Source organism: Hyperoodon ampullatus (genome assembly GCF_949752795.1).
Source record: "Hyperoodon ampullatus genome assembly, chromosome: 4".
In the NCBI taxonomy this organism is placed as follows: Eukaryota; Metazoa; Chordata; class Mammalia; order Artiodactyla; family Ziphiidae; genus Hyperoodon; species Hyperoodon ampullatus.
Genome location: NC_136917.1, coordinates 131864107 through 131890690, shown reverse-complemented (window position 1 = coordinate 131890690; position 26584 = coordinate 131864107). Strand labels below are relative to the sequence as shown.

At 38.1% G+C, this 26584-nt stretch overlaps 1 protein-coding gene across 1 annotated transcript; it reads left to right on the top strand.

Moving 5' to 3' along the window:
• Positions 1–13044: 13044 nt before the first annotated feature.
• Positions 13045–20062, top strand: SETD9 (SET domain containing 9; the record flags this gene model as incomplete). The annotated part of the gene is made up of 6 exons (XM_079702977.1): positions 13045–13142; positions 14719–15086; positions 16311–16434; positions 16657–16772; positions 17494–17599; positions 19651–20062. The coding sequence occupies 6 exons, from the start codon at positions 13045–13047 to the stop codon at positions 19736–19738; spliced, it is 900 nt and encodes a 299-aa protein (XP_079559103.1). The 3' UTR covers positions 19739–20062.
• Positions 20063–26584: the final 6522 nt, after the last annotated feature.

Here is a 26584-nt window from a genome sequence, read left to right as displayed (position 1 = left end):
GCATTCAAATATGCAGGACTTCCCTGGTGGTCCACTGGTAAAGAATCCGCCTTACAATGCAGGGGACATGGGTTTGATCCCTGGTCTGGGAACTAAGATCCCACATGCCGCGGGGCAACTAAGCCCGTGGGCCACAACTACTGAGCCCACACACCTCAACTAGAGAGCCTGCATGCCGCAAACTACAGAGCCCACGTGCTCTGGAAACAGCACGCCACAGCTAGAAAAGAGAAAACCCACACCCCACAACTAGAGAGAAGCCCGTGGGCCGCAAGGAAGAGCCTGCACGCTACAACAAAAGATCCAGCATGCCCCAATGAAGATCCCGCATGCTGCAACTAAGACCCAACGCAGCCAAAAACAAATAAATAAAATCTTAAAAAAACAAACAAATATGCCATCACAGTGGTATAGCTAGTCTGTGAGTTTCATTTTACAGTAGGTATTCTGCATGATCTGTGACTAAAGAACTTCATCCACAACTGAAGCCAGTCTCATCACTTGCGATCAACCTGGTATTACTGTGGCCAATGCCCCATGACCCTCAGTTCATAGCTTTGCCAAACCTGTAGAGATAAAACTAGGCTAAGCCGATGACATAAGAGGCAAAGTCTTCATGCCCCAAAGTTCCTTTCCCACAACGCTGAAATTCGTATTGGAGTTTATTTTTGAGATAACTGTTATTTTCCCTTAAAGTCAATTTGCTTAATGAGATCTCACAACATCTACGTAGACATACTCAGAGGATGAGGGTTGTAACTAGGATGAAAGGGAAAGAAAGAAAAGGAGGAGGAATAATAAGGTATGGGGAAATGTTGAAAAATCTTTGGCAGGGAGTAGCACAACCATATTTGCATTTTATAAAGATCACTCCAGCAGTATCTTGAAGAAGGAATCAAAGGGGCGGTACCAGAGGCAGAAAGAAAGTCCGAAGACAACTGCATTATCTAGATAAGAAAGTGTAAGGAGAGGGCTTCCCTGGTGGCGCAGCGGTTGAGAGTCTGCCTGCCGATGCAGGGGACACAGGTTCGTGCCCCGGTCCGGGAAGATCCCACATGCCACGGAGCGGCTGGGCCCGTGAGCCATGGCCGCTGAGCCTGCGCATCCGGAGCCTGTGCTCCGCAACGGGAGAGGCCACAACAGTGAGAGACCCGCGTACCGCAAAAAAAAAAAAAAAAAAAAAAGTGTGAGGGGAGAGTGATGTCAGCATCAGGGCAGAATACAATGTCCCTAACAACACTGAATCATGAAGAAAGAGAAAATCTGAACAGACCAATAACGAGTAAGGAAACTGAAGCAGTAAACAAAAACCTCTCAGCAAAGAAAAGCCCAGCGGGGCTTCCCTGGTAGCACAGTGGTTGAGAATCTGCCTGCTAATGCAGGGGACATGGGTTTGAGCCCTGGTCTGGGAGGATCCCACATGCTGCAGAACAACTAGGCCCGTGAGCCAGAACTACTGAGCCTGTGAGTCTGGGGCCTGTGCTCCGCAACAAGAGAGGGCACAACAGTCAGAGGCCCGCGCACCGTGATGAAGAGTGGCCCCCGCCTGCCACAACTAGAGAAAGCCCTCGCACAGAAACGAAGACCCAACACAGCAAAAACAAATAAATAAATTACTAAACTCCTACCCCCAACATCCCCTTTAAAAAAAAAAAAAAAAAAAAAAAGAAAGAAAGAAAAGCCCAGGACCAGATGGTTTTGCTGGTGAGTTCCACCAAACATTTAAAGAATTAACGCCAATCCTTTTCAAACTCTTCAAAAACACTGAAGAGGAGGGAACACTCCCAAGCTCATTTTATGAGCCCAGCATTACCCTGATATCAAAGACAGATACGGACACTACAAAAAAGAAAACTACAGGCCACAGGTGGTCCAGGATGGCGGTGTAGGAAGATCCTGAACTCACCTCCTCCCACAGGTACACCAAATCTACAACTACCTATGGAATATTTCCCTCTGGAAAAGACCTGAAAACTAGCTGACCAGCTCCTTCACGACAAATGATAGAAGGGCCACATAGAGGCAGAGAAGTGATCTCACTAAAACCCCACCCTCAGTGCAGCGACCCCCAGTCAGGAGGGATGTCAAAAATGCAGCGCTTCTCCCTGAGGAGTGAGGGGTTTGTGCCCCACATCGGGTGCCCAACCCTTGGGACCTGCAGTGGAGAGGTGAGCCCCCAAAAGGTCTGGCTTGGGAAACCAACAGGGCTCACGTCCAGGGGACCCAAAGGGCTGTACAGAACTGAGACATTTCTCTTAAAGGGCTCACGTGCAGACTCACTTGCCCTGGGGACCAGTGTAAAAGCAGCAGTTTGAAAAGTGCCTGTTCTCCACCGTGGCTGTATCAATTTACATTCCCACCAACAGTACGAGAGGGTTCCCTTTTCTCCACACCCTCTCCAGCATTTGTTGTTTGTAGACTTTTTGATGATGGCCATTCTGACTGGTGTGAGGTGATACCTCACTGTAGTTTTGATTTGCAGTTCTCTAATGATTAGTGATACTGAGCATCTTGACACGTGCCTGTTGGCCATCTGTAGTCTTCTTTGGAGAAATGCCTATTTAGGTCTTCTGCCCATTCTTTTGATTGGGTTGGCTTTTTTGTTTTTTGTTTTTGATATTAAGCTGTATGAGTTGTTTATATATTTTGGAAATTAATCCCTTTTTGGTCACTTCATTTGCAAATATTTTCTCCCATTCTGTAGGCTGTCTTTCTGTTTTGTGTATGGTTTCCTCTGCTGTGCAAAAGCTTTTAAGTTTAATTAGGTCCCACTTGTTTATTTTTGCTTTTGTTTCCATTAATCTAGGAGACAGATCCAAAAAAAAAATATTGCTGCAATTTATATCAAAGCGCGTTCTGCCTATGTTTTCCTCTAGGAGCTTTATAGTATCCGGTCTTACATTTAGGTCTTTAATCCATTTTGAGTTAATTTTTGTATACGGTGTTAGTGAATGTTCTAATTTCATTCTTTTAAATGTAGCTTGTCCAGTTTTCCCAGCACAAATTATTGAAGAGACTGTCTTTTCTTCATTGTATATTCTTGCCTCTTTTGTCATAGATTAATTGACCATAAGTGCATGGTTTATTTCTGGGCTCTCTATCCTGTTCCACTGATCTATGTGTCTGTTTTTGTGCCAATACCATACTGTTTTTTTTAAACATCTTTATTAGAGTATAATTGCTTTACAATGCTGTGTTAGTTTCTGCTGTATAACAAAGTGAATCAGCTATACATATACATATATCCCCATATCTCCTCCCTCTTGTGTCTCCCTCCCACCCTCCCTATCCCACTCCTCTTGGTGGTCACAAAGCACCATGCTGATCTCCCTGTGTATCATACTGTTTTGATTACTATAGCTTTGTAGTAATTTATAGTATAGTCTGAAGTCAGGGAGTATGGTTCCTCCAGCTCCATTCTTCTTTCTCAAGATTGTTTTGGCTACTGGGGGTCGTTTGTGTTTCCATACAAAATTTAAAATTATTTGTTCTAGTTCTGTGAAAAATGCCATTAGTATTTTGATAGGGATTGCACTGTATCTGTAGATTGCTTTGGGTAATATAGTCATTTTCACAATGTTGAATCTTGCAGTCCAAGAACGTGCTATATCTTTCCATCTGTTTGTGTCATCTTCAATTTCTTTCATCAGTGTCTTTTTTTTTTTTTTTTGGCTGCACCAGGTCTTAGTTGCAGCATGTGGGATTTTTGTTGCAGCATGTGGACTCTTTAGTTGCGGCATGTGGGCACTTAGTTACGGCATGCATGTGGGATCTAGTTCCCTGACCAGGGATCAAACCCAGGCCCCCTGCATTGGGAGCACAGAGTCTTAACCACTGGACCACCAGGGAAGTCCCTCATCAGTGTCTTATAGTTTTCCAAGTATGACTCTTGTATATCTGTAGGTAGGTTTATTTCTAGGTATTTTATTCTTATTGATGCAGTGGTAAATGGGACTGTTTCTTTAATTTCTCTCTCTGATATTTTGTTGTTAGTGTGTAGAAACTAACAGATTTCTGTATATTAATTTCCTTCAACTTTACCGATTTCATTGATATGAGTTCTAGTAGTTTTCTGGTAGCGTCTTTAGGATTTTCTATGTATATTATCATGTCATCTGCAAACAGTGACAGTTTTACTTCTTCTTTTCCAATTTGGGTTCCTTTTATTTCTTTTTATTCTCTGAATGCTGTGGCTAGTACAAAAGTGGTGCGAGTGGGCCTTCTTGTCTTGTTCTGATCTTAGAGGAAATGCTTTCAGATTTTCACCATTGAATACGATGTTAGCTCTGGGTGTATCATATATGGCCTTTATCATGTTGAGGTATGTTCCCTGTATGCCCACTTTCTGGAGAGTTTTTATCATAAATGGATGTTGAATTTTATCCAAAGCTTTCTCTGCATCTATGATCATCTCCATATGAGATGATCATATGGCTTTTATTCTTCAATTTGTTAATGTGGTATATCACATTGACTGATCTATGGATACTGAAAAATCCTTGCATTCCTGGTATAAATCCCACTTGATCATGGTGTATGATCCTTTTAATATATTGTTGAATTTGGTTTGCTAGTGATATTGTGAGGATATTTGCATCTATGTTCATCAGTAATATTGGCCTGTAATTTTCTTCTTTGTGGTATCTTTGTCTGGCTTTGGTATCGGGGAGATGGTGTCCTCATAGAATGAGTTCAAAAGTGTTCCTTCCTCTGCAATTTTTAGAATAGTGTTAGAAGGATAGGTGTTAACTCTTCTCTAAACTTTTGGTAGAATTCACTTGTGAAGCCATTTGGTCTTTTGTTTATTGGGAGTTTTTAAATTACTGATTCAATTTCAGTATTCATAAAAGTTTTAGGTCATGAAAAACAAATAAAAGCAGGGGTAGATTAAATTAGACCAGATTAACTTTGACCCAGTTTAAAAATAATAAAAGAACAAACAGCTGTAAAAGGTATTTTTGAAATTAGAGAAATTTAAATATGGGCTATATTCATGATATTGAATTACTGTTCACTTTTAAAGATATAATGGTAATGTGATTATGTAGAAAATGTCATTCTTATATATGTGTGTGTGGAGAGAGAGAGAGAAAGAGAGAGAGGAATTGTTACAAAATGTTAACAACTGGTGAACCTACATAAAAGATATATGGCTGTTCACTGCACTTTTCTGTAGGTTAGAAATTTTCAAAGTAAAAAATTGGGAAAATATTTATGTTTGTATATTCTTTGGTTTGTTGTCATTTCTTTTTTTGTATTTTACCTGGATTTCCTTTTTTTTTCTTTTTTTTTCCCTGCAGCTGGGCTCCTGTATTTCAGTGGCAATTCAGTCTACACTAATTGACCACCAGTGAAAGAATTATTTAGGGAATTACACAACATCCAGAAGAGGGCAGCAGAGTAAAAGTTTTCTTTAATTAAAAGATGATCTTAACAGTTGTACTGACTTTGCCAAATATCTGAAAATCAGAGTTTACATCACCTCTTTCTCGGGAATAAGCAGTTAGCTCAGTGTTCCTCTTAGAAAACTGAAAAAACTAAGGCAATTCACCGATAACTCCATTTTTCCAATCAAAAACTTAGACTCAGTTTAAGAATAAGAACAGGACATTCTTATTCTCCTATCCCCTTCAGACAAGAGTAACAGTTACAACCAAGGAGAGGCTCTAAAAAGACACTTGATGCCTTTTTCCTGGTTTCCTGTTCTCAAGACCTTGCTCTTGAATTGCCACCCACCCACCCATCCAGCCATTCACCCATCCATCCTGCCAACCAGTGTTCGTCTGAGCTTCCCAAACTATTCCTACATGCTAGTGCTCTGCTTAAGAACCTGCAACGACTACCTACCGCTTACCTCAAGATTTTCTAATGGTCTGATCTTACTCTGCCTAAAAATTTTATTTACTACTATTCCTAATGCAAATTTTTGCTCTACTCAGATTGTTACACTCTTGTTCTCTGAACCCACAGTATTCATTCCCACCTCTGCAGTTTTGCTCATGCCAATGGTTCTCAAACGTTTTGGTCTCATACTCTGGTCTGAGAAGCAGCTGAGAGCCAATGGCATAGAATCTTCCAGTTGATATATTCAAAACTGCCATAACCAACTGTGTACTAATATACAGCTCCCGGGGGCATCATTCCTAAATATTTGTATGTTTATTATAATCATTTTCCACTAGATGGCAGTAAAGTGGCTGGAGGCAGAGGTGAGTTTTGCTAATTCACAGACTAGCAGAGACAATTTTTTTCTTCTCCTTTTTAGGCAGTATGTTATTTTCTTTTTCTTTTACTTTTTTTTTTTTTTCAGGGGAGAGCATGAACACAGTCCCCCACTACCACAAATTATGCAGTCGAGTTTTTCACATTTGGGGAAATCGCAGGGGTCAACATATCTGGAGTACAATGGATAAGCCTCACCCTGGGAAAACCACCTTTGTGATCATGGTATCTCCCCTGCCAGGTAAGTATTTCATGCAGTATTTTATAAATTAATTAATTAATTAATTTATTTATTTATTTATTTATTTATTTTTGTCTGCGTTGGGTCTTTGTTGCTGTGCGCGGGCTTTCTCTAGTTGCGGCGAGCGGGGGCCACTCTTGTTGCAGTGCACGGGCTTCTCTTGTTGCGGAGCACGGGCTCTAGGCATGCAGGCTCAGTACTTGTGGCTCGCGGGCTCTAGATCGCAGGCTCAGTAGTTGTGGCGCACGGACTTAGTTGCTCCGCAGCACGTGGGGTCTTCCCGGACCAGGGCTCGAACCCGTGTCCCCTGAATTTGGCAGGCAGATTCTTAACCACTGCACCACCAGGGAAGTCCCTCATGCAGTATTTTAGATCCTAAAGCACAAAATAACTTTGAAATACTTTGCGTCTAATTTTATCAATATGCAATATACCACTGTAATTCATAGCATTGACATTAACTTCAATATCCAAAGTTTGAAATGCCTTGTCACAAACTTTCCTTCTCAAAATTTTGCATCACAGTATGTGGCTCTAACACTCAATTCTCAAACATTTTTGTCTTCAGACCCCATTATACCTTTAAAAATTACGAGAATCCCCAAGGAGCTTTTGTTTATGTGGGTTATATCTATTGATATTTATTGTATCATATTAAAACTGATAAATTTAAAAATATTTACTTATTAACTCATTAAAAATAACAATTTAAAAATCTATTACATGTTAATATGGATAACTTATCTTTATGAAAAATAGCTAAATCCCCCCCAAATAGTTTATCTATCCTACATGGCATTTTTGTGATTAATAGCATAAATGGCTTTTAAATGAAAAAATACAGCACACATATCTTTAGTTGGGTAGACTATTTCAAGAGACTGGAAACAATAGGAAGTAGGGGTAAAGAATCAGAGCAAAGAAGGCAATTTTGGACAGCAGCACATCTTTATGCCTACCAATGCTAACCTTTTGCTTGTTGTATATTATATATTAGAAAATTGTCTGCCTGTCTGTTGTTTCTCATTTATTTGTATTTAAAATTTTATGTAAATCATTAAAGACAAAACAACTACAAAATATACACTCTTTTCAACTGCATTTGGTATGTTCATCAAGAGAGAGCATATCCTGGGACATAAAACAAGTCAATAAATTTAAAAGAACTGAAAACATACGTGTTCTCTGACCACAACAGAATTAAGAACCAATTACAATAAGATATCTAGGAAAACTCAAAATATTTGGAAATTAAAAACACTTCTAGGGACTTCCCTGGTGGTGCAGTGGTTAAGAATCCACCTGCCAACAGGAATAAAGACGCAGACATAGAGAATGGACTTGAGGATATGGGGAGGGGGAAGGGTAAGCTGGGACAAAGTGAGAGAGTGGTATGGACATATATACACTACCAAATGTAAAATAGATAGCTAGTGGGAAGCAGCTGCATAGCACAGGGTGATCAGCTTGGTGCTTTGTGTCCACCTAGAGGGGTGGGACAGGGAGGGTGGGAGGGAGATGCAAGAGGGAGGAGATATGGGGATGTATGTATATGTATAGCTGATTCACTTTGTTATACAGCAGAAACTAACACACCATTGTAAAGCAATTATACTCCAATAAAGATGTTAAAAAAAAAAAAAAAAGAATCCACCTGCCAATGCAGGGTACATGGGTTCAAGCCCTGGTTCAGGAAGATCCCACATGCTGCAGAGCAACTAAGCCTGTGAGCCACAACTACTGAGCCTGTGCTCTAGAGCCGAGCCACAACTACTGAGCCCGTGTGCCACAACTATTGAAGGCCATGCACCTAGAGCCCATGCTCCGCAACAAGAGAAGCCACCACAATGAGAAGCCTGCGCACCACTATGAAGAGTAGCCCCCACTCACCACAACTAGAGAAAGCCTGAGCACAGCAATGAAGACCCAACATAGCCCAAAATAAATAATAAAATAGTTATTAAAAAAAATAATAAATAAAATAAAAAACACTTCTAAATAATTCATAGATCAAAAAATAAATCACAAGGAAATTTAAAAAATATTTTATACTGAATGCTAATGAAAATACAATACATCAAAATTCCCAGGATTCAGCAAACATAATGCTTGGAAGGAAATTTTTAACTTTAGATACATATATTAGAAAAGAAGAGAATTACAGTAAATATTAAACTCGCTTAATATCAGTGATGTTAAGGTTCTACTTTAAGAAGCTAGAAAAAGGGCAAAATAAACCCAAAGTAAGTAGGACATATAAAATAATAACAAAGAGAAATGGCCAAAATAGAAAATAGACAAACAACAGAGAAAATTAATAAAGTCAAAAGCTGTTTCTTTGAAAAGATCCACAAACTTCCAGTTACAATGATGAAAGAAAAAAGAAAACATATCACCAAAATCAAGAATGAATTATCACTACAGATCATATAGACATTAAAAGGATAGTAAGATTATATTTATGAACAACTTTATGCTACCAAATTTGACAACTTAGATGAAATGAACAAAATTCCATGGCTAAACTTGAAACAAGATGAAACAGAAATTCTGAATAACCCTACATCTTTAAAAGAAATTGAATTCATTTTCAATGAAAACTAGAAACCCACAGTTTCACCAGAGAATTCTATCAATATTTAATAAAGGAATAACACCAATCTTATATTTAAAAAAATTTTTTTTAGAAAGTAGAGGAGAAGGAAACACTTCTTAACTCATTTTAGGAGGTCAGCATAAGCCTAATACCAAAACCTGAAATAAAACTACAAACAAGCCATGAAACCAAAAATTTTAAAATACTTCAAAATAAACATGGGATGACAACAAAAGCATATAAAAACCAATAGGGTATGACCAAAGTGTTACTCACAACTGAGTAGGGTTATCTCAGGAATCCAAGGATGGTGCAACATTTGACAGTGTGTCATTATAATTCACTCTATTAACAGAAAAACAGAGAAAAGTCATGTGATCATCTCAATAAATAGCAAAGAAAAGCATTTCATATTCATCATTCAAAACTTAAGACAAAAATTCTTGACAAATCAAAAACAGAAGAGAACTTTTTAAACTCTATAAATTATACCTACCAGAAAATTACAGTAAATATTAAACTCAAAGGTGAAACCTCAGAAATAGAAAAATGAAGTATATTCATACAAAATAATAAGGGGAGATTCCAAAATATATCTTTAATAAATAAAAGTTGAATATACAAAACACACTCACACACAATTCTATGATTTTCTACAGGAACATACACAGATAGGTACATACATAGAAATAAGATTGGCAGAAAACACATCAGCCTGATAACCTCTGAGGAGAGTGGTAAGGACCAGGACTGCTGGAAGCACAGGTTACAGGGTGTGGTTATAGGAGACTTTTTAGCCTTATCTACCATGTTTCTGTTTGTTATAAGGAGAATGCTGTTTTCATGAATTACTTAGATAACCAACAGGTAATTTTAACACCATAAATTTAAACTCAACATAGTATTGGAAGTCCAAACCAGAGCAATTAGGCAAGAAAAAGAAATAAAAGACATCCAAATTAGAAAGGAAGAAGTAAAACTGTCACTATTTGCAGATGACATGATATTATATATAGGAAACCCTAAAGACTCCACCAAAAAACTGTTAAACTACTAAACAAATTCAGTAAACTTGTGGGGTACAATTTCAACATGCAAAAATCTGTTGCATTTCTATACACTAATAAAGAACTAGCAGAAAGAAAAATTAAGAAAACAACCCCATTTACAATTGCAACAAAAAGAATAAAATACCTAGGAATAAATTTAACCAAGGAGGTGAAAGACCTGTCCAGTGAAAACTATAAGACATTAATGAAATAAACTGAAGATGACACAGATGGAAAGATATTAAATTATCATTGATTAGAAGAATTAATATTGTTAAAATGTCCATATGACCCAAAGCAATCTACAGATTCAATGCAATCCCTATCAAAATCCCAATGGCATTTTTCACAGAAATAAAACAAACAATTCTAAAATTTGTATGTAACCACAAAAGATCCCAAATAGCCAAAGCAGTATTGAGAAAGAAGAGCATAGCAGGAGGCAAAATGCTCCCTGATATCAAACTATATTACAAAGCTATAGTAATCAAAACAGAATGGTATTGTCATAAAAACAGACACACAGATCAATAAAACAGAATAGAGAGCCCAGAAATAAACCCATGCATATAAATAAATTTACAACAATTAATTTACAAGAAAGGAAAGAAGAATACACAATGGAGAAAGGACAGTCTCTTCAATAAATATTGCTGGGATAACTGGACAGCCAACACGCAAAAGAATGACACTGGACTACTGTCTTACACCATACACAAAAATTAACTCAAAATAGGTTAAACACTTGAATGTAAGACCTGAAACCATAAAACTCCTCAAAGAAAATATAGGCAGTAAGCTCCTTAACATCATTCTTGCCAGTGATTTTTTGGATCTGACACCAAAAGCAAACGCAACAAAAGCAAAAATAAATAAGTGGGACTACATCAAACTAAAAAGCTTCTGTACAGCAAAGGAAACCATCAACAAAATGAAAAGGTAAGCTGCTGAATGGAAGAAAAGGGGTTAACGTCCAAAATATATAAAGAACTCATACTTATCAACAGCAGAAAAACAACCTGAGGTTTAAAATGGCCTCAAGATCTGAACAGATAGTTTTCCAAAGAAGATATCTAAATAGCCAACAGGTACATGCAAAGATGCTCAACATCACTAATCACCAGGGAAATGCAAATTAAAACCACAACAGATATCACCTCACACCTGTCAGAATGGCTATTATCAAAAAGACAACAAAAAACAAGTGTTGGTGAGGATGTAGAGAAAAGGGAACCCTTGTACACCATTTGTGGGACTGTAAATTCGTGCAGTCACTATGGAAAACGGTATGAAGGTTCCTCAGAAAATTAAAAATAAAACTACCATATGATCCAGCAATTCTACTTCTGGTTATGTATCTGAAGGAAACCAAATCACTGTCTTGAAAAGATTATCTGCACCCTCACGTTCATTGCAGCATTATTTACAATAGCCAAGACATGGAAACAACCTAAGTGCCCATCAATAAATGAATGGATAAAGAAGATGCAGTATATATATATATACAATGAATACTACTCAGCCATAAAAAAACACGTTATCTTGCTATTTGCAACAACATGGATGGACCCTGAGGGCATTATTAAGTGAAATAAGACAGACAAATAGCGTATAATCTCACTTATATGTGGAATCAAAAAAAAAAAAAGTTCATAGAAACAGAGAACAGACTGGTGGCTGCCAGGAGTTGGGGGGTGGAGGAAATGCATGAAGGGGGTCAAAAGGTACAAACTTCCTTTTATAAAATAGTAAGTCATGAGGATGTAATGTACAGCATGGTAACTATAGTTAAAATTGTATTGTACATTTGAAAGTCACTAAGAGAGTACATCTTAAAAGTCCTCATGACAAGAAGAAAATTTTCTGTATATGGTGACAGATGTTAACTAGATTATTGTGATCATTTTGCAATGTATATAAATATCGCATCATTATGTTGCACACTTGAAACTAATATTATGTTATATGTCAATTATACCTCAAAAAAGTAAAGAAATAAGTAAATAAGTAAGATCTGGGCAAAACGGTCCTTTGTACCAGAGGTACATTGTAGATGATTAAACTATATGGTAAAAAATTTTAAAGCACTGGAAATATATACAAAAACTACTTTTTTGTTTTTAAAGATAAGTATATTACTATAGGTAAGAAGTCAACTAGTTCCTTTTAGTTCCTTTTAAGTTTGGAGACCTTAAAGTTACTCTTTGAATGCCATTTGTTACACATCCTGGAACTGAATTGCCCCCATTTAGCAAATCAGGTAAATCTGGAGGATGTCAATTTACCAAACACAACACCTGACAGCACAGCCTCTAGAGTTTGCCAATTATCCTATATAGGAGAGTGAAATAGAAACTTTGACAGATATTTTTTTCTTTCTTTTTATTCCTTTTTGGAATACAACAAATTAGTCCTAAGGTTACTTGAATTTGCCTGAATTTTCACTAGATCTGACTAGTTCAATTTAGACTTTTAGGTTAGGATTTACCCTCAATCTCAGGCAAAGAACAGGAAAGCTGACTTTCCAGACTGAGGAAACGGCATCAACACATTTATTTTTTAATAAACACCTGCTGATTTGAAGATGGTTGAGTTATTCTAGTAGTTTACCCCTCCTGCAACTAAGCGTGGTCTAATTAATCCTCTCCTAAATGTGCGCGCGTGTTTGTGAAAATACACGAGCGAATGGAGAAAGGAAAAGGGAGCCCTCCCACAGCTCTACGCACCTCTGTTTCAGCGAGCTGGGGTCAATAAAGCAGAGGCACGGAGACGCGGCGACAGGAGGCCAGGAGGTACCAGGGTCGCCGAGCGCGGCACTGAGTGCTGAGACCGCAAAGGGGAGGGACGGCGCGGCCTCTACTCCTCCTCGGGTCGGGGCGGGCCCGAGAAGACCCGCCTCCCCCGTGCCGTCCTCATCACGGCACCACAGGACACCCATGCCGGGCCGCCTGCTGCGCGGCCTCTGGCAGCGATGGCGTCGTTACAAGTACCGCTTCGTACCCTGGATCGCGCTGAACCTAAGCCACAACCCGAGGTGAGAGGGTGGGGCGGCTCGACCGGGGCCGTTTTCCTCTAACCCAGCGACGCCATCTAGACCGCTGGGACTTGGGCTAGAGGGCCGAGGTGGGCGGAGCTTCCGGAGGGCGAAGCCTCAAGCAGGCGGAGCCTAAGACGACCCAGGGACCTGAGTGGGCGGGGCCCTAGGTGGGCAGCGCCCGAGGTGGGCGAGGCGGAGGCTGATGGAGTCCGAGTTGGGCTGGGGGCCTGAAGAGGGTACGGGGCTTTTAGGTGGGCGGGGCCTAAGGCCTATTTCCCGTCGTCCCCGGCGCGGCGAGGTCCGCTAGGACCTGATCGCCCGCGGGCTTTGGCTCGAGTTCTCGCTTTTGCTTCTGCAGGGGCTGGGGTGCCTGGGTTTGGGGGAAAAATAGGAACTTTTGAAAAAGAAAAGAACTTGTACAACGTGAGGGTGCGTGGCGTTCTCTCCGCCAAGGCAGTTAGAAGCTTGAAGTTCCTTAGAAAAGCCAAACCGTGGTTTATTTTCACAGCTCCGTAGTTGGTATGGAGAAAAGAGCGCAGCTCGGCTGTGAGGATAACAGCTTGGTGTAGCTGATGTATAAAAACGAGTAAAAATCCAATAAAAGCGTGTCGGAATATTGGATTTAGAATACGGATTCAGCGCTTGAAGAAGGGGCTCTAGCTGAGTGGGTGGCCGTAGGATCATTGTTATTGCCGGCTTTAGTAAGTGGCCTGCTTGTGGTCTGGAAGAAGTCAACGTAATGCTCACTTAAATAGGCAGACGAGCTCCGTTGAAGGCTGGTTAATAACCAAAGAGCTTTCCCAGAGTTTCATACTACGGAAACGTGAATTCACCTGCATCATTACTATCGAATTGTGAGGCAGAAATTGGTTCCTTTAAGTAAACCAAGAAGTAAAAATAATACTTAAAAATTATTTACGGAAATAAGTGATCATTAAAGAAGTAATTACTGTGGTGGTGTGATGAATTGGGAGATTGGGATTGACGTATATACACTAATATGTATAAAATAGATAACAACCTGCTGTATAAAAAAATACATAAAATTAAATTAAAAACAAAAAAGTAATTACTCCTGGGAGAGAATGTGACAAAATATATGTTAACTTAAATTTGTCTTTGAAACTACACGCGTGTGAAAAGAGCCATTGCAATATGAGGATTCTCATTATGTAATAACATTCACATAATGGCTTTGGGTGTAGTGGGGAACTAGCCCTGTTTCCGCTTCTGGCTTTCCCATTTACCCGCTTTCGGACCATGGGCAAGTTCCCTAACATCTCCAAGCTTGAGTTTCCTTGTCTGCAAAAATAGGGTAATGAATGTAAGGACCCAACAGAATTTGGCATGTAATGGGCCTTTCATAAGCATTAGCTGTTGTTGACTTGTGTAGGTATTGTTGGGAGTCAGGTAACTAGAACTAAACCTAAAAAACTCTTTTCTGAACTACTTGGTTTTATGCCCTTCAAACACATGAGAATAATCTTTATACAGGCCAGTAACCCAGAAGACATCAAGACAGTCTGGCTTTTATCAGTTGAGGGTAGTGAATAGAAACTTTTCCCATTTTCAGGACCCTCCGATATGTTCCAGAGGAATCCAAAGACAAAGTTATCTCAGATGAAGAGGTCCTAGGAACATTACTGAAAGTTTTCCAGGCTCTATTCGTAAATGATTTCAATAAACAATCAGATATCTTGACTGTGCTTCCAGAACCTGTTAAATCAAAATATCAAGACCTACTGTCAGTTCAGCATCCAGGGGTGAAACAGCTTGAATACAGACATCAACAGCAAAATACCTTTACACCAGAAGAAATTCTTTATAAGACACTGGGTTTCAGTGTCACCCGAGCACCTAGCACACTGATTTCGGCTGGAAAAGGTGTCTTCGTTAACAAAGGATTGGTACCAAAAGGCGCGGTTGTATCTATGTATCCTGGTAATGACATAATTAGTACTTGGCCAAGAGTTTCTTATAAAAAAATATAAGTTCAACAAAATGCCTATCCCTGTAATCCTTAGAGTAAGGGGTTGTATTGGAAACTCTGATTTCCACAGATTTCTTTTTTCCACAGATTTTTAAACCCTGATTTGGAAATTAACTGTTTGTAAGTTATCTCATGTATTAGAAAGTATCCTGGAGTATTTGTTGGGATAAATACATTTTTCTTTTAAGGAAATTTTTCTAATCAACGTTTAAATTTAGGAGATTATAGTATGGCCTACTTTGATAAGACTGATTACTTAGAAATCACTAGAGATTAAGTCAGTTTGGCTTAGCTAATTAATAATTAAAGGTAAAAAATGATATGGGTTAAAACATGAAAGATAAAATTTAAACCTATAAATCACTGAATAAAGATCTTCCTGCCATTTCTAAACTTGAAAAGTAAAGAAGCTTCTTTTCAAAAGATCATTGACTAGAATGCTAAGTAGAATGTTACTTGTTAAACATATTATTTGGTGTAGTGGAAAGTCTGCGTGAATGTTTGTCAGATAGACCTGTGTTTTTAAAAAGTCATTCTACTATTTTTTAATTCTGTGTCCCTAAGCAAGTGAGTCTCAGTTTCCTCCTACACAACTATCCTAACTCCATAAAGACTAAATAGGACAAGCCAGCAACAAACAAATTAATAGTAAACTAAATAGATTAAGATGCCTGGAACATAGGAAGCACCCTGTAAATATTAATTTTCTCCTTTCCTTCATTGCCAATGAAAGGAAAAACAACCTGAATGTCAGACTCATCTATTCCCGTATATATCTACATTATTTAATTGATTATTAATAAAAATACTTTTCTTAAAAGGCTCTTTAATAGATGACAAATCACACTCTACTTTAAAAAATAATAACAAAAACACAGCTTTGTAAAACTGAACCTAAAATGTGGTGTTCACATTTTTTTAACCAAAATAGTCATATTTTATTTGGCTGTGTGGACAAGTTGGTTCTGTGCTCCTTCTGCTATTGGCCACTCTTTAATGAGGGAAGGTAGCCGAAGAGAATCTGATGGTCTAGACTGGAGGTGAAACTTTAGAAAAAGGCAGAGAAATTAAAACAGATTCTTCCACATTATGTTTATGTTCCAGAGAAAGGTCCTTATCATGATGTTTATGATTTTTATAGGTTGCTATAATAATGTCTTTGTCTTGTACACTAGGTACAGTATATCAAAACTACGAGCCAATCTTTTTCCAGTCCATTGGAAATCCATTTATTTTTAGATGCCTGGATGGGGTACTCATTGATGGAAATGACAAAGGAATATCAAAAGTCGTGTATAGGTAAGCTGGTGCCATGTTCAAATTCAATTATAGGAGGTAGAACCACACCACAATGACTCTGACCACTAGCGTTTGTACTTTAAAGAAAAATCATTTAGGCAGCTGCCCTATTGATTAGACAAAAGTTTTTTAAGAAAAATTTCACTGTTCAATTCTAGGGTTAACTTTCAATTTTAAGATACAGAGGAACAATCTCTTAGCTAATGCTTTCACCTGTTTCAGATCTTGCAATGGGAGGGATCAACTTGGCCCTTTAAAAATGAGTGATAGTACATGGCTAATGTCAGAAATTCATAATCCACTGGCTGTAGGACAGTATGTCAACAATTGTTCAAATGGTAAGTTGGCACCTTGGGGCTGTGAGATATAAATACAGCAGTGGTAATGCTCCTCCTTTGCCATGTGACTGAGTGCCAGAGGCAGTTGAGTTAACATTTCAGCTATTCTAAGCCCTTGAGTAAACTCTAACTTTATAACAGCTGATATCAAAGAGAGAATTTGGGGAGATAATGATATACATTAACTGGAATTCTTTAACTTACTATTTTTATTCTGATTTTTCAGTAAATATAGGCAATTGATAACTGCCCTTTTGATCATTATTATTTTAATATTTTTAATAGTTAACTTAGACATTATTTTGTCAGTGCCTCAACATAGCCTTATAGATTAATCACTAGACACTAGACTGGTATCCCCTTTCTGTTGCTAAGTTTGTGAGTTACCTACCTTCTCTAGGACTTAACTTTCCTACAAGTTTGATCATATGGCTACATTTAACATAGACTTTGGTGTTAGGGAGACATGAATTTGAAGCCTGATTCTTCTACTTAACCTTTACCCTCTCTGAACCTGTTTCCTGATCTTCAAAAAGTAAATACAACATCCAAACATATTTCTATAGATATATAATCTAGCAGTGCCTGGAACATAATAGTGATTATTAATTTGAACATTTTCTGATAACTTAGAAAACCATACATCAAGTGCCATAATTCAGTACTGTTTTCCATGACCTTATAAAATGTCTGTTTCTAAAAATTCTGTACTTGTTCCTAGACAGAGCAGCTAATGTCTGTTATCAGGAATTTGATGTGCCTGCAGTTTTCCCTATAGAACTGAAGCAATATCTTCCAAACATTGCATACAGCTATGACAAACAAAGGTTAGTCTTCTGGAAGAGCTTTTCCTATCTTCTGTCTTATGCTGTACCTAAAAAATATATATTTTCTATGAAAAAACTATATAGAGATTGGGGTAAGTTTTTTTTAGTGAAAAATTATAACAGATTTTTATGTGCATCACACTTTAGTGTGTTAATGTAGGTTATTTGAAATTAAAAATTTTCCATTAACTTAGCTTATTCTGCTTATTATTACCCACTTTTATTCTGTGTAGTATTTTATAAGTTATCAACCTTAAAGTTTGTTTCAGGTGACTGTTGTGTTTCCTACCTACAAAATCTTCAAATAAATTTTACTTTAATTATTTTAAGGATCCTGTTCTCCATTTTACATGGAAGCACCCAGTTGAAGAAAGGGACCAAATTACACTATTACTTCTTTTGCCTACTTCACTATTAGGTTCAGAAACTTAGTCAAAAAAAGGGAAATATTCAGAAGATATGTATTTTTTAATTTGCTTTTGTTTTTACCACAATTTATTTTTTATACAATTGTTAAAGGTTACTTTCCATTTACAGTTATTACAAAATATTGGCTATATTCCCCATGTTGTACAGTACACCCTTGTGGCCTTACACCCAGAAGTTTGTACCTCTCATTCCCCCACCCCTATATTGACCTTAGTAACCACTAGTTTGTTCTCTGTATCTCTAAGTCTGCTTCTTTTTTGTTATATTCACTGGTTTGTTGTATTTTTTAGATTCCACATATAAGTGATTAGAATATATGTATTTTTTTAATAATGTTATTTATTTTGGGCAGCATTGGGTCTTCATTATTGCGCATGGGCTTTCTCTAGTTGCAGCGAGCGGGGGCTACTCTTCGTTGCAGTGCGTGGGCTTCTCATTGCGGTGGCTTCTCGTTGCAGAGCACGGGCTCTAGGCATGCGGGCTTCAGTAGTTGCAGCATGTGGGCTCAGTAGTTGTGGCATGCAGGCCCTAGAGCACACAGGCTTCAGTAGTTGCAGCATGTGGGCTCAGTAGTTGTGGCATGCAGGCCCTAGAGCACACAGGCTTCAGTAGTGCTGGCACACAGGGTCAGCAGTTGTGGCTCGCGGGCTCTAGAGCACAGGCTCAGTAGTTGTGGTGCACGGGCTTAGTTGCTCCGTAGCACGTGGGATCTTCCCGGACCAGGGATTGAACCCGTGTCCCCTGCATTGGCAGGAAGATTCTTAACCACTGCACCACCAGGGAAGTCCCTGTATTTTTATTGTAACATTTCTTCTCTGATTGATCATTAAGTGGAAGTCTACCGAGAATACTCAAGTAACAATTTTTAAATATAAGTAATTATGTAGAGCTAAGAGTTCTTTATTAACAATGCTATAGGAAGACATTGTCTTTATATCATTTCACTGAGCTGCCAATTGCTAGCAAACTTTATTTTGTACAGGTCCTATTAAATTGTCTTTTGAAGATGAATGATATTTAAAACTTAGACTATTCCCTGTACTTAAACCTTGATAACTTTCATGTCTCTCTATGTGTGTGTGTATTTAACAATGAGGTTTTTTTAGCCTTATACTCTGGGGCATAATATTATTACTGTTCAACAAGTACAGGAAAAGTTAAATGAGTAGGAACATTGAAGGTGTGCATTATGTTTTGTTGTGTCCATAAAAAGTATTTTTTTTAATTCCCATAAATTATAAAGTAATGTTTCCAGCTTTGCAGAATACAAAGATACAAATTAATTTCTTTAAAGTGTTGAATTATAATAAATGTCATTTTAAAATGCTTTTTGTGATACCAGTTTTGAGGGCTTGAACATAGAAACAACATTTTCAAAAGAAGTAGTCAGTTGTATAAACAATTGATTTTTGGTCTTTTTAAATAATACAAAATAAACATACTCTAAAATGCCTTCATCAGTGATAAGAACTATTTCCTCATGGAAATCAAATACATAAAGTAAGATGACAGTAAGGAATCTGAATAAAATTCTCTCTCTAAAATCCATATTGGTTGTATTAAAACATGAGCTTGTATCTGTTAATACTCCTAATTTTGTCTATGTTTCTTTTTGTTTTTAGTCCACTTCGATGTGTCATTCTTGTCGCACTCAGGGACATCAAACAAGGAGAAGAGCTTTTTTCAAACTACTATACAATTGTCAGCTAACTGTATGAAATAAGGTTTTCTATTCAGCTATTGAGTTAATTCTAAATGTTTTTGTTGTTTCTCTGAGTTCCACCTGCAGAGCAAATATTTTGAAACCTAATTGGAGTGGGAACTTTTTTGTTTTTATTGATATTTGTGTTTCAGTTCCATCATGAAAGCTATTTGCTTCATTACAATTTCAAATTTGTAATGCAATTCCAGTGTTAATTGGTTTTCATCTAAGTACACAGTAGTTTACTAAATTAAAACCCACTGTCTGAACTTACAGTTTCAACTTTTCTTTTGTATATTTTGATTATCTCTGTGGTGGTTTATCAAATTTTAGCCAGGTCATCAGCAATTCTTGTACTATTGATGCGTACTAACTTCCATAAAGACTTAATTTTTCCTGAATATTCTAAAACCAAAAATATTTGTTGTGTTGTCATGAGTTAATTGGGGTGTGTTTGTGTGTGTGTGATATAAAGATTGTTTTAGGGACTTCCCTGGTGGCACAGTGGTTAAGAATCTGCCTGCCAGTGCAGGGGACATGGGTTCGAGCCCTGGTCCGGGAAGATCCCACATGCCGCAGAGCAACTAAGCCTGTGAGCCACAACTACTGAACCTGTGCTCTAGAGCCTGTGAGCCACAACTACTGAGCCCACGTGCCACAACTACTGAAGCCCATGCACCTAGAGCCCGTGCTCCACAACAAGAGAAGCCACCACAATGAGAAGCCCGTGCACTGCAACGAAGAGTAGCCCCGGCTCGCTGCAACTAGAGAAAGCCCACGCGCAGCAACAAAGACCCAACGCAGCCAAAAATAAATAAAATAAATTTATTTTTTTTAAAAAAATTAACAGAAACAAAAAAAAGATTGTTTTAGCTGGTTAAGGGAAAGATGGGGGGTCATCATACTATTTACTTTATGTGAACATTTACACACACACACAGTTTAAGAGTATAAGATTGTTTTGGCATGGAATTATAGTTAAAAGATGGTGGTGGGAGGAACACCTATCCCCTATTCCACATTTCTCATATTTGGATGGCTTCCATTAGTAATTCTCCTGCCTCTTTCTCTACCCACTGGAGAAAGAGTGATTTTCTGAGATTATCTTTAGAGAAGAACTAGGCACCCATGGCCCAAACCCCTCTAGTTCCTTCTCTGTGGACTCTCCCAGCTGAGTCTGTTCTGGGCTGCTCTCTGCCCTGTGCAGGGAGTATCCTGTAGTCAGCCCAGCCAGTGAAGGAGTGAGTCTAGTTCAGAGGTGGAGTATTAGTGAGCTGACCTGGCCTCAGGTCTGAAGCCACATTCTCCAGTTTTATTAGTAAGAGTTACTTTGATCTCCATCAACCTGACTCCTGCATCCAGCCCTCAGTTCCAAACTTGGATAGGGAGGGGGCTGTTACTTATTGGGCCCCTCAAATCCTAACATGGCACCTATACAACCGGATCCTGGCCATCTTCACTGCTACACCAACAGCTTTTCTCAGTTTATTGCAATTTCAGTGGCCTCCTGATTGCCTTCCCTGTTTCCATTCCTGCCCCTTTTACAGAGTAGACCACCAAGAGGGATTCTTTCAAACACAAATCAGATCCTAACCCGCCTCTGCTCAGAACTCTTTGACTACTCTTGCTTTGGAGTAAATGCCAGTCTTTCATTACCTCTGATCTCACGTCCTGCTCACTCCACCCAGCCACACCTGCCTCCTTGCCACTCCTTGAGCGTGCCAGGCACACTCCCACCTCAGGGCTTTTGCACTAGTTCTCTGCCTCCAAAAACCTCCCCCCAGATAGCCATATAGCTCATTCCCTGTCACCTTGCCTAACCAACCTATGGAAATTTACAATGCCCAACCGCCAACCCCTAAAATTCCCATTCCTTCTCTGTAGCATTTATCATGTATGTCCATGTAAATCCATGGAAGCATCTCTTTTTCTCAGGCTCATTTGTTTTTTATTTGTGCTGCCAAGATTCTGAGAGGCCAGGGGGACTCATATTGTTAAAAAAGCCAAGCCGCTTGACCAAGAAGATCCTATTGGGCTTACCTGGTGGCGCAGTGATTGAGAGTCCGCCTGCCGATGCAGGGGACACGGGTTCGTGTCCCGGTCCGGGAAGATCCCACATGCCACGGAGCGGCTGGGCCCGTGAGCCATGGCCGCTGAGCCTGCGCGTCTGGAGCCTGTGCTCCACAACGGGAGAGGCCACAACAGTGAGAGGGCCGCATACAGCAAAAAATAAATAAATAAATAAATAAATAAAAATAAGATCCTATTACTCAGAACTTTATGTAAAATACAGAAACTTAACTCCTCTGGCCATATTAGGTATTTAGGAGTGAAGTATTGCAATGTCAAAGACTTTAAAAATAAGTCAGAGGACTTCCCTGGTGGCGCACTGGTTGGGAGTCTCCCTGCCGATGCAGGGGATATGGGTTCGAGCCCTGGTCCGGGGGGATACCACATGCCGCGGAGCGGCTGGGCCCATGCGCCACAGCTGCTGAGCCTGCTCTCTAGAGCCCGTGCTCCGCAGCTGAGGCCGCCGCAGTGAGAAGCCCACGCACTGCAACAAGGACCCAACGCAGCCAAAAATAAATAAAAATAAAATAAATTTATAAATAAATGTCAGAAAAAATGCATATTATATAGAAAGAGAACAAATATGGTAAAAAGTTAATTGTTCAACCTGGATTGTTCTTTATACTGTTATTTTAACTTTTGTCTTAAAAGTTTTATTATTTTAAGTTGGGAGAAACGTCACCATCAGCTTAAGAGTCATCAAACATTTAGTGAATGCCTACTGTGTGAAGGGTCCTGGTAGATTCAAAGAATAAAACATAGTTCCTGCTGATAAAATGCTTACAATCGGACTATAAAGCGTGCCCAGTACCATGACTTGGTCTGGACTGGAGAGGTGAAGATATTTTTAAAAAATAAAACATTGATTTTTTTTTTAAAGAACCACGTTCTCCTTACTAGAATAATTTTTTAAGGTTTATAAATGACATATCATTTCTGACATGCTTATGAAATGCTTTTATTAATTCTACACCAGGAAACACCTTTGTGGCAGTATTGGCTTTTTGTGTAAAAACAATGTCATCAAAATCGAGGTACACTATAGAGCATGTGTCTCTCTAAAGTGAATATGCCAGCTATAGTATATTAAACCTTGAAAAATGTGAGCATTTCTGGTCTAGGACTATGACGTCACTACCCTGTGCACTGTTCTGTCAAGAGAACCCAGATAGCCACAGAAAAGAGAATAAAGATCAGAGATCACTTACCTGGGTGGGAAATTGTAAACAGTGCTATATCCCAGGGACTAAATTAAAAATGAAAGTGTGGGGCTTCCCTGGTGGCGCAGTGGTTGAGAGTCCGCCTGCCGATGCAGGGGACACGGGTTCGTGCCCCGGTCCGGGAAGATCCCACATGCCGCGGAGCGGCTGGGCCCGTAAGCCATGGCCGCTGAGCCTGCGCGTCCGGAGCCTGTGCTCTGCAACGGGAGAGGCCACAACAGTGAGAGGCCGGCGTACCAGAAAAAAAAAAAAAAAAAAAAAGTGTGTATAATGAAATACCCAATTTACAGAGGACATGAAATCTTTGATAAGTCAGAGAAGCAGCTGGCTCAAGAAGCATACCACTGATGGAAATTATGGCCAAAATGGGTAAGGTCTACAAGTGACTAGATTATTCTGCTCCCACCCACAAGGCTCTCCTCCCTCCCCTAAAAGACTAAAGCGCTATGCTCTTATATGGCGTTTGGCTGCCCTCTTGGCTGTATTCAAAACACTGGTCCTTGTACCTCCTTTGAGGGCACTTCTGTGTATGTGTCCACCAGATAGCCCTGCACATTAAGGAAGAAATGTGGTTTTAGATAAGCAACTGAAGGAGAGACGTCAAGGTTGTTATCCTCCTCTTGTCCTTGTACAAAGTCTGGACATTATGTGCAATCTGATCACTGCATATTAAGAATGGAACTACAGAGAGAAAGCTCTGGTCAGAGCAAGTGAAATATGGGGACAAACTTGTGAAATTAGGCTAAGGTGAGATATTTAGCTTGAAAAGATGAAGACTTAGGGAAGATATTTCTAGAGTCTACTAAACTATGAATATTATGATAAGGCAGACTAGGTTACTATAAATATATTGTCAAATAATAACATCTGATCAGATTTCAGATTTCATGTCTTCCTAAATGACAACAGTTACTGAGAACCTTGTTTGAAACATAAGACATTCAATAAATACTTCCTGAATGAAACTAAAAGTACGTACAATCCCCACTTTGGGATAACTAGAATTTTATTATAGATGGAAATTTATTTTAGAGGACTTAAAGAAAACTTATTTTATCTACCAATTTTATTACTTACCTATCAAATATCTTATTTACTACATCTAAAACCAACTTAACAGTGGTTAAATATCTACCCATGTGTTATAGCTTAAGGATTATTAAATAAAAATCTATTTGTGGCAAATACTCACACGAACCAAGAAAAAAAAAGATTTCCAGATTTTTATTTCTGGAACTGTACACCAGGTATTAAAGTACAACAAATACAAAATAATGCTCAAAAAAATCAGTGTTTATGTACAAATATTAAAATCAATGCAACAATAGCAACTTCCTCTTGAACATCTGATACTAAAACTTGTTCTGATTGTCACTAATCAATCTCATACTCACAGCGTACTTATTTCAAACTGGGACAACTGGAATCACTGGTCATCTAAGAGGAGTTTTAATATCTACCATATTTAACAATAAAACTAAGAGTTTCCTCCTTTTAGTGAAAAAATTAAGAACTTTTTAAAAAACATAGTAATGTCAATATTTTTATAAATTATTTCAATTTCCATTTGTAGACAATGTGCTTTGAAACTCTGGGCAAACAATCTCCTTGGTGGTCAGGTTTATTTGTTGGTTTACATTCAAAGTTGAAGTATTCACTAGAGACTTTGGTTAAATTAAAGAGTATCACTATGCTCTATTAGATCTGACGTTCTCAAATATTATGACCCTCAATTGTAAAATTAAAAAGGAAACAATTGCACAATTCTTTGACCTAATTGTACACACTTTAGTATTGTTTAAACAGTATTCTACATCCTTCAAGTAAATTCAGCAGTTGACCATGACAAGAGGAAAACTAAACACTGAAAAAGCTAGCATGGAAAAGTGGAGTACAACTAACAAAAGTAAAGTATTGCTATAATCACAGCACCAGTTTCACTTCTAAATGAATCCGCTGTCCTCTTCAAACCCCCTGTACATAAAAGACACATCAGCCAACCCTGCAACTGCTCACCATGGATTTTTGGTTTGTTCATACAAAAATAATATGGCAAAGGAAAAAGAAAAAAGAATTTATCACAGTTTGTTATAAGAATTGTGCTTAACACTTGATAATAAAGGCATTATTGTTTCTTCGTATGACTGCAAATCAGTTACTTTCACGCTCTCAAACGCAATTCTTCTAATAAACAGTAACAAATTCTCTGTCAAGATGCTTAAACGGAAAGGAAAAAACCCAGTAAATCCAGATTTAAAAGGAAATTCAATAAATAGCTATTTTACATGAATAAAGTCATAGTGGTACAATTCATGAATGTCACATCAAGCATGCACAAAAATGGTATTATACATGGAGGAAGCAGTCAGAAAATATTTAATTAGATCTAAAAAGAGATGAAGACTTTACATATATATACAAAAATCTTGCAAATTATTGCCTCATTTTAACAAGGAATTAAAAGTAAACGTTACCAGCTAGTTAGCGCTCTCTAAGAGGCTAAAATCAGATTGGTGTTTAAAAATCTATTAAACTAGCTGGAAATTATTTTTCTCTCATATCATTTCTGGATTTTGGTCAAAAACCTTTATTTAAATAACTAAAGTGTCCATTCAACTTGCTGATAATCAAAACTTTAGATAAGAAACACTGTTTCCATCTTATATCAAGATCCCAGCAATGCATAGATAAACTGAATATATTACTGCATCAGCTATTGAGAATGGGCATGTTCATTTAAGTGCAACTGGTATTAGCATTCAGTCATCTTTGTGTAAATTATTTTATACAGACCAGCCACTGTAAACCCAGAGTAAAAATTAAAGTTATAACAATGGAAGATTATGGCCAGTATCTTACTAAATTATAGGTGTATTCATTTTTAACAAAAGAAATTAGGTTCAAAGTTTAGCACGACACCACAGCAATAAGAAGCTGACAACTTGGAAAAATATATCTGAAAGCAACATAGAACCCAGGCTACCCATTATTTACTGTGTGCATACAGGAATGCTAGACTTTAGATGTATAAATTAGAGACTGACTTTAAGTTATTAATTTAACTACTTTTCGTCCACTGTGCTAAACTAGCTTTTATAGTAAATGTGCTAATGCGTAAACACTTCAAAGCAATCTTCATTAAAATGCTGCAAAGAAAAGAATACACATCATCCAAAACTAAGGATGTCATTGCAGTTCACAGTTTGTATAATAAATACCCTCCCTTTCCATCACTACTAAGGTAACTACATTCTATCTATTCATCAGCACAACCTTGAAGCGACTTATACTTAGAAATATCAGCAATGTAGCCAAACATTTAAGTTTCTGAAAAGCAAGACAACTAGTAGAAATTGAAAATTTTAACTGACAGTGCAAAAAAAAAAAAAAAAGTAAAATTCTGTGTTTTAACTGAACTATAAAAGCAAAGCTTATCACATCCTAATACTGCATTACATATTGTTTGAATTCACCTTATAACTTAAAGATGCAGGTCTATACAGCAAAAATGGCCTAAGTTTAAGACAATGGCTTCTCATTCACAATGTTTGGAATAAAAATAAA